The sequence below is a fragment of the Fulmarus glacialis genome, unplaced genomic scaffold (genome assembly GCF_000690835.1).
Source record: "Fulmarus glacialis isolate BGI_N327 unplaced genomic scaffold, ASM69083v1 scaffold5835, whole genome shotgun sequence".
In the NCBI taxonomy this organism is placed as follows: Eukaryota; Metazoa; Chordata; class Aves; order Procellariiformes; family Procellariidae; genus Fulmarus; species Fulmarus glacialis.
This window is the reverse complement of record NW_009214834.1, coordinates 64,901-78,281: the sequence shown is the minus strand read 5'-3', so window position 1 is coordinate 78,281 and position 13,381 is coordinate 64,901. Positions and strand designations below refer to the sequence as shown.

Below are 13,381 nucleotides of genomic sequence, written 5' to 3'. Positions count from 1 at the left end.
GTGAAAAACACAAATGACAAACAATTTCTATATAATACGATTATCCCATGACTCCCACTTTTGTTAGTTATCGAACTTTTTCATGTATGTAAACAAATTTTTCTCTTGCAGTATGCAACAAAAATCAGCATAAACTTTTTAAAGAGCAAATTCATGCAGATTATGCTAACCAAATAAGGCAGTGAAGTGCCAGGAAGCTGTGAGGTTTTTGTATCTGTATATACAGTCAATTTCAACAAAATACTACAGCATTTATTTTAGATTTACAGAAGTAAATATAAACTGCTAGTTATGGGGTTTTTTGGCTAATTATTAGCAGAAGCTTAAGCAAATCAGAGGCTAATTTCATAAACAGAAGATGAAAGAAGTGTTTTTTTTTTCCTGGAGTAATTCTTGAGACCTTAAAATTCTTGGTTCTTAGGGAGATGAGAACTGTCCTTTATTCAGTAGATCTTAACAGTGCAATGTGCAATAATTCCTAAGACCATCTACAAATTTTCGGCAGTAGACTCCAGTAGAGCTCCTTGATTCAAGGAAGGAAGGAAGGTAGGTAGGTTTTTATTTCTTGCCTGCTCTAGTCACGAAGAATGTAAAAAATTCCCTTAATTTTTATTAACGATTCCTACAGTCGCTGTCTTGTTACTTCAGATATAAAGGCTTCATACTGAGATACTGAAGGACACTTTTCTCTCTGTGTTCAGTTGAAAGGTAGAAAGAGAAAAGAACATAAGAAAAGCTTAGAGTGTAGAAGTAAAAAATACAGAGTTAAGTCACTAACAGAACTAACAGCACTAATAGCATGCATCAAAGATGTTTTAATGAAGTCAAGAGAAGGACAGAATGCCAAAGACAAGCTTTATAAAAAGGCAGTTTCCTTGTAGTATAGAATACTTCGTATGTTTTGTTAAACTATTCTTTTAGATTTATCTGTCCCTTTCTAAAGACTGACTTCAATATCACTTCTTAATGTGATTTCTTTGAACTGTCTTCTTCAAGAGATTTGAAAGATAAAAATAAATGTAATTTTTACAGGCAAAAGGCTAAATGGGATGAAGTTCCCTGCCTACACAGGCAAAATAACTGCTGTAAAACAACCTGTTCTGGCTTAACTAATAAGCAAGATAGAAGCCAGTTAAGCAAGCAGTATTTACATCTGGTTAATGCAATGTGCACTTGTTCTTATATGTAATGCTGTTAGTTTGTTGTAAATGAAATTAATCTCATTTACATTTTGGGCAGGAAACTCACCACTTGGCCCACATCTCATGTAGTGGGTAATAGAATTAGGAGCTTTGTTGCTCCCTAGACCTGCTTTTTGAATTTCTGCTTTCTGGGATAGCTTCCACATCTGCAGAGAAAAGCATTTCATGTTATTCATTGTGTTTATCAGGACATGAAAAAAACCCTCATGCATAAAATACATTCTACTTATTAGTAGAGCAAAAGGATATATAACACTTCTTTTTGTTTTAGAGGAAAGGACAGAGGAGAGGGATAGAAGAAACTCACTGGAAGTGCCTACTCAGCTACACTCATTAAAACTCATCTTAGCATCTAGAATAACCAGGTATTATTTTCAAAGCCACAATCAGATAGACTTAACTTTCAGATACACTAACCCTAAATTTCTGCCTGTATGAAAAGGAAAAAAAAAATCAGATGTAATCAAGGCTGACTGAGCCTAGCAGAGAACATAACTCATCTTTGCATTTTTACCTGCTACACATTGACAGAAACGTTCGCATTCAATTCTGCAAAACAGAGAATTATCTTTGCATGCAACAGCTTGAACGTGCAAAACGCAGTATCTTAATTTACTATTCACTTAAAGCAAAGCATCAAGCAAACCTTTAACTGCAAGCAAATTATTGAGCCTAACAACAAAATCTTTTCTGTCTGGCAGCCGCAAAACAGAGAATTATCTTTGCATGCAACAGCTTGAACGTGCAAAACGCAGTATCTTAATTTACTATTCACTTAAAGCAAAGCATCAAGCAAACCTTTAACTGCAAGCAAATTATTGAGCCTGAACAACGAAACCTTTTCTGGCTGGCAGCCACATATTTAGTGTTTATAATTACCATGCAAAGTCCCAACTTATCATTTTTAAAGGCAGCAGGGACCAAGGAATGAGCAAGTGCACCGAGTGTTTTATGGTCAGCCATTTGAATGGCCGAGGAGCAGTAGTGATTGGGTCTGAAAGGAATTTTGCCCATCCATCCACTATTTGAGCATAGACCAAGAGAGACATCCACGATGTTATTGTTAAAGCCTGAAGACCAAAAAGTGGAGAAAAAAAAAATCCTTCTGTGCATGAAAAAAATAAGCCTGAAGACCAAAAAGTGGAGAAAAAAGAATCCTTCTGTGCATGAAAAAAAATGTTTTCTTTCATATATAATAAGCAAATGTCGACAATTTATTTTTCAGAGACATTAAAAAATCTCTAGCAGCATGCTTTCGCTGCTGCAGCTGCACTCAACAGAGCAAAAACAGGAGCTCAAAAAGTTATTATCCTCAGAACTGAAATGCAATTCATTATGAATTTATAAAACAATGCAAAATAGTAGCTTGAGCTGGACAAGGTTAGTGTAGAACTCCCGTAGAGGATCTGAGACAGTAGTGTTCAGACACTAACACTCAGTTATTCCGAAGCCCTTTGTGTTTAAGCGAGAAGCTGTTTTAATGCTGCCCCCCTCCACCCCAATGGAGTAAGGTAAAACACAGGCTTAAAAAGGCATTAAATATCAGGCATAAATATTCACTATCAGATTTGGTTTGTATGTGAAAGCTTAGTGCTGTGAAAAGAAATGAAACAATGCAAACTGAAGCGCCCCACGGGCAGTGGCTAGAAAAAACGTATTTTGTTGCCTTGATAGCAAGCTTTAACTTCACTCTACAGGGGTAACTTTTAAAATTTCTCTTTAGACCTTGGCCTTGCTCATGATTACAATCGGGGTTCAGTGGTCATGCTGGAGAGTTCGGAATAAACGTATCTGGAGACAACACTGGTATTTTTTTGTAGCTGTGACAGTGTAAGGACCTAAGCAAGACAAGGCTGGCAAATGAGATAATAGCATGCCTGAAAGCTTATCCGATTTCTCGAACAATAGCAGTTGATCTAAAAAGCAGATACTACCTCTAGCTACAAGCCTTGTTCTGCTCATAACAAGCAGTCTCGCTGCAAGACACAGGCTTGCAATCAGTTAAGAAAAATACAGATACTGGTGGCACAGTATGAGCTTGTAATAAGTACTCTGAGAGCTAAGATGATTTTCTCTATAATCCCTTAAATAACTTGCAAAATGTATTACGCACACGTCGCTTCAGATAACAGCACTGTTCAACTCAAAGCTAATTCAAACGCATCTACAGATTAATGGAAATGAAGTCAAATGACATGACCCAAGATCAGAACACTGATCTTGCTGTGTGAGAGTAAATGCATGTGAAATTAAGATTATATTTCAGATTTGGATTTGTTTTTTTTTTTTTTTTTAATGGTGAGACAATTCTAGAGGGAATCCAGCAACAACTAACAGCATGCTGTGAACAACATTGAAGACAAGTGAGAAATTTATCAGCCCAGCAATAATGGATGCCTGCAGACATGGTAAAGGATGGCTGCTTCACATTTTGAAACGGTAATTTTGCCCTCCACAGAATGTCTTTGAAACATCCTCTCGTTCCTCTTCCCCACCTTGAAATGTAGCTGGAGCTCTGGAAAGGGCTATTTCTGCATTTTATTACCAATTCTCCTGTATGAAACGGAGACCTTATAGACTCAAACCTGGGATGTCTGCCGCTTTTCCTTGAGGAACTGTGTATTTGCAGCACTTCTACCCCTCCCTAGTTAAACTCTAAGGAATTAAAGTTCAACCCACACAGCAGTGCCAGGACTGCCACAAAACTGCTGGCAAAATAAATTCAATTGTAAAAATCAGAATATGACATTCATTATTTTTAATATTTATTTGCCATTTTAAATATTTTTCCTCTAGATATATTTTCATTCAGTTTTTTAAACCGTATGTAATTTCAGCCTACAATAACTGTCAGTAACTATTTCCTCTTGCAAAAAAGTGCTTATGTCTAAGGCCTCATGTAATTGTAGTTTAAGTATGATACAATTTCAAACTCTGTTTATATTTACGACTAAGAAGTTTCAAGCAATTGCAGAGACAGTGGCATATTAAGTAATTACTTTTCAACATTTCTCTTTAGCTGGCCATCTGGAATTTAATGAGTTATTGGCTTAAGCATTCCTATACTCCTATAATTTTGCAAGCAAACTTTTTGTTATTTTTCTTTTATTTAACTGTGCTAATTTAACAGTTTTTCTGTTATTATGTTACACATCTTGTTTTCTATTATATTAGTGTTACTTCTATTAAGAAGAAAAAATGAATTTCCACCATAATCAATATAGGTTTTTATTACCACACATCACAAGGAGTCTCACATAACTCTGTTATTTGGCTCCTAATAAAACCGTACACTTCACCACATTTGTACACCAGACGTGGAAAGACAAAGCATTCAAAAGGGAAAAGGTGGAAAGGGTCATTTTTTCATCACAAGTGCTGCATATCATGTGACTATTTATTACCTCTTCATAAGGATGGTAATTTATGTTTAGGACTATGAATGGTCTTTGCATTTATGAATGTTCAAATATTTTAGTAAGTATGAACAGTAATTCATATTTATTGTGAAAGCTAAAGGCACTGAATTATTGGGCTATTACTTGTTCCTTGTCCAAAGTGCATTTATGCCAGGACGTGGCATAAATGAAAAGGGTAAGACGCTGAAATCTCTCTAATTGCTTCTTTTCGTTAGTACCTCATTTTTGAAAGGGGGGGGGAAGTGTTTTTACTCCAAATACATAATCAATATGTTACTGATATGTCTGAAAGCATGAGCACAACTGAAAAGTACTGTCTCTGTACCGGAAAGTATGTTGTTCACGGTGCCATTTTTGGCAATGCAGCATGCGATTGGTTTAACATGCATTCAGTAACGTACAGGAAAAAACCAAAATTTTGTAGTGCGTGACAAAAAAAAAATATAGCTTGTATTATAAAGACTTTTAAAAGCATGCAAAATATATACAGTGCAATTAATGTTTCATGCAAACTTTGGTGAGATTACAATTTTACATTCAAACATGCTAGAGTACACAACTGAGCCCTACGCCATTCTTCTTAAAAAACAACAACCCGCAGATCTAACAAGAAGTTATTTCTTTCATTGTCGTGAATTTTTGTCTAAATCCAGTGGACATTGAGAAGAACACCTATATGTCATATTAGACTATATATGTATTTAATTATACAACTTCCTTATTATACACAACCATACTCATACCACACAGTTTTATTATCTTCAGAAACCAGAAGCGGGGATTCAGCCTCACTAGTTTTTACACAGGTGGAAGGAACAAATTCACTAGTTAGAACTGACCGTAGGTCACTATGATCAGGTTTCTGATTAGCAGAAAGCTGTTCTTGATTTTTCGGTACTGATCTAAATGCTGACAGATTTGCCTGATCAGTTGTTTTTGATGTAGATCTTTGAGGCAATCCACTTATATTACTAACTAATTCAGTGTTAAGGGATAAAAATGGCTGAGCCACAGTAAATGATCCTGCGCTGTCATTACCAGATATACTGACTTTATCATTAAACACACTTGTGCTTAGCAAAGTTCTCTCACGAAAATTTGACCTTTCCATCCTTGAAGTCTTAGGCACATCAGAGTTACATCCTAAATTACGTGGTTTAACTGTATTAGCTGCATCGCTTTGTGGAACACAATCTACTCGGTAAGCCACACAGTGAAAAAAATTAGAGGGTAACTGGTGTGCTGAGTACTCACTAGAGGTTGATGGAACACTTCTGTCAGTGGTGGATGGTGCTGGATCAACTGATACAGGTTGCCTACTGTCCTTAGATAAAAAATCGTGAATGCTTGTCCTTCGAGTAGTTCCTTCTGCCGTGGAAATCACGCTGCTTGCACGAGGTAAGGTAGCGTAAGGATTGCAATCTCTTGATTGTCGCTGTGATACAGTTGCTTGTATCTTTTCTTTAACTGATTTGGCCTTCCCTTGAGTGCCTGATGTAAATTTTATTGGAGAGCTAGTAAAGTAGGTATCTTCAGTTTTACGAAGGCTGGGCCTTACCAGCTGTTCTGGTTTAATGGATCGTCCATCTGAGAAATCAACTGTATGTTTTACACTTAATGATCTCACAATACCACAACCAGCAGACGACTGTTTTCTTAGCTTCTCCCTTCCTGTCAGCTCCGCAGACTCAGATAAGCTTTTCATGACTTCATCTAAAAGATTCTCTTCACTTGCAGATTTCATCTGTCAAAAATATGAAACAACTTATAAATTTATAAATTGTAATTTTGACCTTTTCTTAAGCAATCTTTGTGGACATAAATGAAGAACAATTCCAAAAAGTGGTTTGGTTTTTTTTTTAAATTTCTCACATCTAAAAGCAGCATTAAACATTTACGGTACATACTCATGAGTTTTCTGTACTACTTACAAGCAAGTACTTTGAAAACTAGGTGTCAGATAGATCATAACTATCTGGAATTAGTTCCTGTAATTCTGATTAATGCAACAAATCAAATGATCAACACTTCACATTCATCTTCTCACCCACTTGTCCTCTGCCATCACTCATCAATACTTCCTAAGCAATTTCATATGGACTATTGTTTTAACTTGTACTGATCGTCCAGAGCTAAAAGCTTAAATTCTCTATACACTCAAATAATGGACAAAAACCTCAGAAAGTAATACAAAGCAGATAACCTTTAGGTACTGTTGGTACCTAAATTTGGACCGGACAGCTCCCAATTTTTTCTTTTTAGAGAAAAGACTTCAGAGCTAGGAAAAAAAGTTTAGGTGAATACTATTCAGAGACTCAGTGGAGAAAGACTGCAGTCTTTTTCAAAATGGTAAAAGAGACAATTTGGAAAGAACTAAGCTAAAAGCATTAAGGAGATGCTCTGGCAGAAGACTGGAAAGAGACCTGTTGAGTACCCTTCCAACCTGAATGACTCTGTGATGTTACGAAAGGGATTCTGTAATTCATGAACAGCACTGGACTAGACTTGATGACTCAGGTGGTTTCTTGTATTTCTATTGCCAGAAGAGTATTGTCTAACCCTTAAAAACAAAAATCCTTGTCAGAGAGACCATAGGCGAGAGGTCATTTTAAGTATCTAACAAAAAATCCAGAAACTCAAGTCTCAGACTACCCCAATCAATTCAGTTGTGAATGTATATTTTTCAATTTTCCATTGCGTCGTTAAAAACAGATGGAGTCTGATCCTTACTCTTGATAGGCCCTGGTCACAGTAACTGGCTTGCTTTATCCTAGAGCACTTCTAGGTTTCACTCAAGAACTAGTGATGAAGAAATGAGAACACTAGCAGAGACAAGATGATTTTGGGCTTCTAACAAACTGTCACTGATTTAGAGAAACATTCTCTTTGTCTGATTCCTCTCAGATTTCAGTGAGCTCCAAGGTCAGGTTTTTTGCCCAGTAGAGTGAAAAAGAAGAGACTGAAGCAGACAAGAGTCTCTCCTCAGGGAATGAAGTAAAGCATCTTCCTTCCTGTTGATGTAAGACAGATCTGACAACAGCTCTTACTGAAGACAAGTGCTGAACTGGAAGAAGAAAAGTAAACCTACTTTGAGTTTATGGCCTTCCATCTGAACTCTGATGAGCGTACCATGCATCAGTACACTGGACAATTTTGTGCAGTAGAGATCGACTTTCTTACCTAATTCAGTAACCCAGAAAGGGTCAAGCTGCGAAATTCTAAATGATTTTGTGTGTAATACAGCAAGTACAGTTTATCAGAATACAGTCCACACTACTTCTTAATGCAGGCGTAACCAGTATCTCCACAAAGTTTTAAAGCAATTCCATTCGCTATAAGCCTTCTATTAATTCTGTGCCCATATATGGGATAACAACATAGTTAAAATATTTTTTTAAACTAACCTCACTTGAGGTACTCTTGTTGCTTTCTTCTAAGAACTGTTGCAGGGTAACAACTTCACTTCCAGGAGAACCGGTTTTGATCTGTTTTCCACGACTATCCAGTATTTCAGGCGTTCTTTGCTGGAGCACAGGACTAGACCTTGTATGACCTTTCAGATACTGAATGGGACTGCTGCTGCTGCTAGACCAAGCCTCATGTTCATGTAGCAGGCTAAATTCTCCGCTGCTGTGACTTTGCGGCCTGCTTTGACTGTTAACTGCACCTGCTTTTGGGGTAAATGGTATTAAGTATTCCGTAAGAAAAATATATGAAAGCTGTTGAACAGTATAGCCTTAGTCAAATCTGCAACGTGATCAGATTCAGTTAACAACAATTCTATTTAAAATACTAAAAAATCCAGTTGTCCTTTTTTACTCAAACCAAATATATTGTTAATACAATTGCACTCCCCTGACTTACCTCTTACAGCTCTTTAAACACGACATGATAGCTTTTGAATAAAAAACTACTTTCCTCTTATAATCTGGGCCTCCACCTACATAATACTATATTCCAATAGGCTAAAGATATGCCTCCACTCCTGTTCAGCATCACTGTGAGGCACACACTCTAATATACTATTAATGAGTTTTACATTAAATGAAATACAAAGGATGGAATGGAAAGAAAATATTTTCAACAACATAGTTCTTCAACAAGAACTATTTAGGAATGCTGCTTCTCCAACAGTTTCTGCCATTAATTCTAGTTTATTACAACTGTGGCCTGAAGCAAGCACAGGGCATTAAATGCAAAATAAATTCCAAAACACCAATTCTTTTTGGTTTTCAATGATTGTGAATCACTTAAAAAATACTGATGAATAATCAAGTATTTCCTACTTCATGTTACTCCTAAGAAATGAGCTTAAGTTTGAAGAAAGATAAATTGCAGAAATTTCTAATACTGTACAGAAACTGGGGCAAGAACTACCTCAAAGAATCTTTTACAGAAAGGAGTAATCAAACAGACAGAAAATAAATAAAAATCTTTAGCTAGCATTCATCTCTACATTTCCAAACAAAGAGACAGCTTTTAATAAATGCAAACCATGAATATTAAATGAAGTCTTGAGTTGGCAGCGTTCTAGTTTAGTATGTACAATGGTCTCCAGCTAGAACGGCCATTATAGACAAAGATATATCAAGGCTCGTAATATATGAAATTTAGAGAATATTGCTAAACCCAGGAACATTATTAATCTTTTAGAAACAAAATATAAAAGTTTGCAGGATAGTATTACAGATGCCATTTTGTCCAGTTTGTGTTGTACATTATACAGCAGCAGTGCACACATGGTAGGATGCTAGAAGAAAAAAATGGAGCAACTTCTCTGCTTAAAAATAAGTGATTTTAAAGTAATTTGGGGGGAATTCTTATTTTGTAACATCGTTACTTGGGTTAGGTTTGGTTTAAAATAGTTTGCAACTTATATACTAATATCATCCTTTTAATATTTACTAAAAACATAAGTTCTACTAATACTTGCATCCTTTCCTAATTTGGGGAATGAAGGCTATAAAATGCTTAAAGAAAAACATGCTGTGGTGCATTGTGGGAATTTTTTTGGTTGTTCTTTTTTTAACCTATATAGATGATCTTGCAGAGAAAATAATGGAAATGAAGCATGTATGTAAATTCACCTACAGCATACCTTTGACTTCATGGAGTGAAGCATTGTTATTGCTATTGCTAGTGGATGTTCTGCCACTATCAAGGCTGGCTGGTCTGGAAGCTAAATGGAAAATTAGGAGACACCGTGATGAACAAAATTTTAGCAGATGGCATGGTACCTTTACATTCTGATCACAGAATGCTCAGAGGCAGGAATCATGCACTATTTCACAGGCTGAGCATGCCCATTGTCAACAAAGTGGTTTCTTACAGATCAGAAAGCGAAGGGATTTCCAGGCAGTCCAAGAGGACACTTTAGAAAAGGGCACTACAGGAATAGTAAGGTACAAGGGAAAGGAAAAGAGAAATAGAGTGTACATTTAGAATTGAAACTGATTGGTTAGTGGGAAACCAGGATTTTACAGATGAAAGGATGGGCATGCAGAAAGCTGCTCGTGATTAGGTCACTTACAACAGATTTGACAAGGAACCTTGCACATTGTTGAAATGCCACGAACAGGAGGAGCAAGAGCATCTGCACAGATAATGTCCTGTACTCCTATCCAATACAAGGGAAATGCACTGTTATTATCTTCAAAAATGTCTGTTGCTCATACTGATTTTAAGTATGTATAGACGAGTTAAAACTTCACTTCTAAATAATCTATGATAGCTTTCACTTCATAGCTTTGCTTGAAGGAACGGGTAATGGTTTTATAAAATACAGCACATGACAAATTTAGGTTTCACTGAGCAATAAACATTGGAAAATCAGGCCAGATTTGGATTTGGGTTTTTTAGGATTGAAATTGTAACTTCTTTTATTTTACTATTAACTCCAAATAAATTTTTAAAAGGGAAAATGTTTTGATCCTGTTCAGATGCACTTCATAGATACTTTCTACTAGAGATATAGAACATCTATCTAACATAGTAGTTAAGAAAGAAAAGAATAATCTGAAGAAATGATACTATCATTCAAGAGATATGCAAATCACAGAAAACATGCTCACTCGTAACAATGCCATTCACTTTTTTTTTTGCAAACTTTGTTAACATTCACATAAAATATCCTTAATTCATTTAATTAAAGTTCACATCTTACCATGAACTCTTGATCCTGTACTAGAATCATCACTAATACCTTGTGGACTTACGTCTTCAAAGGATGTAGTATCTATACATAGAGATATAAAAGAAGATGTAAAATAAAACAAAATGAAATTATTATTAAGATATTTATCATCTGTAAAACATACTAAAATATTTTTCAAACAATCCATTTTTACTTCTGTAACATTCTGTAGGAAAAATCCTGAAATATTTTATAACTGCAGTTATTAAACCTATTCAGTATCTTAGCACTGCAACTCAATTATTCAGGTTGCTTTTTGCTGGAAAATTTAAAATATAAGCAAAACCAGTATTTATACGAAATTGCCGTTACACATAGTCACATCACGGTGCAAAAAGCTTCTACCTATACCTTTGTTATTTAGCAACTGCTTGGATCTGAAGCCTGTAGAAGAGTTGACAGTTGCAAAGTTGATAGCTGTAGTAGAGAAGGCCATAGCTCCCAATTCTTTCCTCCTTTTACCCGTAGATATATCATCAGGACCCTCCAGATGCTCAGAACTACCTGTCCATTGTCCTCCTGCTAGGACCATGGACTGCACCAGGTCATTCATGGCTGGGATGCAAATGAAAGCAAATGATCAGCATGGTCAATGTACTTGCTTCTGTTCTTATTTTGTACTGCAAAATGTTTTGACAGTTTTCTAAGCATTAAAGCGTATTGAATACTGGAAGATATAAACAAGATCATTCATGTTATGACATGCAATCAGCTCAATGAATGAGAAGTGTTACAAGGCAAAGACTTCTTTCAGCTCAGTATGGTTCTTAATACTGATTTTATTAGGTATAATCGCCATGCTTACGCTGCAATGATATGTAATATATATGTTAGAAGCTTTGATATACTGTTTGCAATGATAAAATGGAATGAATAAGGATAAAATGGGCAAAGGTGATAATACAATATAATGTCAACAATGATACGGGATCCTTGTACAGTGCAGGTTACTGCAGGGATACTGTATTTTACATAACAACAAATAAAAGGATCTGAAAAAGATGACATCTGATGATATTCACCTTTACTTCACAAAACTAGAGAAAATTGTCCACCCCTTATTAAAAAATAAAATAAAATAAATCAATACAACATTTTGGCAACAACAACTCATGAATACTTGAAGAGTGACAGACCACCATACAGCGTTGCACTATTTTCTACGCTTTCTTTAAACAAAAAATTACAGTGATTTCTTAACAAAAGGCTTAAGAAATGTGTAATTTGGAACTATTTAGGTTAACACAGTGCACTGTAAATTTATATACACATAGAGACATGTGTATATAGACAACTATGTATACAAATATATGCAATCACAATGCACTGAATATATATATGTATGTGTGTGTGCTTGTGCATGTAAATGTGTGGGTACGTGTGTGCACGTGTGCACATATATAAAGTATTCAGTGCCAAGGTTTTTAAAAAAAAAAAAAAAAAAAAAACAACAGGAAAAAGAAAAAGCTCCAGCTCCTTGTATTGTAGCAGGACTTGCACATTGCAAAGTAGGAGGAAAAATACAGCGCAGTCCAGGGAGAGGTTAGTGAAAAATTAGTAATGGAAGCCAGTGTAGCCATTTAAAAGAAGCTGAACTGTCATAAAGTCTTACACATGGAGCGACGGTAGAAGGCCTTCATTTTGTCTTTTTCCTTCGGTCTGTTCCTCAAAAAGGGCAGTCTTTTCAGTGCAACCACTTTTATGTCATAGCATGAGGAAAAACGGAAACAGGGAAATGAAAGAAAAAAGGGAGAAGAACAGATGGAAGTTAAATGTTGAAACTAAGGACAGAAATGAATGTCTGAGTTTAAGCTATGTATGCTATGCTAAAAACTATCATTCACATGCTTCTGTGTGATAATGAAATATGAAAACTACACTGAAATATGAAAACTACACTATGAAAACTTCAATATGCTCAGAAATGCACCAAAAATAATGAAGTGTAATACAGTTTGAAAGTTCTAACTGCCGAGCTCTTGAAAAACTAAATGTAACTTCTTTGCAGACGGTTATAGAAATGGACGATTATATAGTTTTTACTGCGAAAGATAACATTTCTTGAACATAAAGAAAAATGTGAAGCAAAAAAAGCTTAAAATGAAAGCAACTCTAAGTACAATTTCTACTTTAAAATATGTTCACATCTTTTTTTTTTTGAGATTAATAACTTTTTTAATGTTTGGCCCTGCATCTCTAGTAGGACACAGTCTTCATTTGTTACATTTTGTGCTCATTAATAATTTTGGTCATCTACTGCCTTGTAGAAAAATTACATGGACCTTATGTTCAATCTGCTGTTTGTGTGCAGTGACTTTAATATTTTACTGAAATAATCCACTTCAAATCTGTAATAAGAAAAATAAAATCAAGATTTGTTGGCTGGAATGGTACACACCAAATTTTTTAGCTGAAAAAATACCAAAGATTTAAAAAAAAAAAAAATAGAAAAAGAAAATCCAAATTTGAGTGTTGCTGTAACATTCTGGGAGGGCTAAGAGAAAATTGAGATACATAATATCAGGAAGTAGAGTTAAAATTACAGAGAGTATTAAAAGATGGAGGAG

General features: G+C 35.5%; 1 protein-coding gene across 1 annotated transcript in view; it reads right to left on the bottom strand.

The window, feature by feature from the left end:
* Positions 1-369: 369 nt before the first annotated feature.
* CCDC88A (coiled-coil domain containing 88A) overlaps positions 370-13,381 on the bottom strand; it is a 77,321-nt gene continuing 64,309 nt past the window's right edge. Inside the window, exons 26-33 of the mRNA XM_009578704.1 lie at positions 12,427-12,510; positions 11,166-11,369; positions 10,785-10,856; positions 9,720-9,800; positions 8,026-8,291; positions 5,876-6,365; positions 1,249-1,348; positions 370-691 (exon numbers count right to left, since the gene is read on the bottom strand). Coding sequence (XP_009576999.1) covers positions 1,284-1,348; positions 5,876-6,365; positions 8,026-8,291; positions 9,720-9,800; positions 10,785-10,856; positions 11,166-11,369; positions 12,427-12,510 — 1,262 coding nt within the window. The 3' untranslated portion in view covers positions 370-691; positions 1,249-1,283. The remainder of the gene's footprint in view (positions 692-1,248; positions 1,349-5,875; positions 6,366-8,025; positions 8,292-9,719; positions 9,801-10,784; positions 10,857-11,165; positions 11,370-12,426; positions 12,511-13,381) is intronic.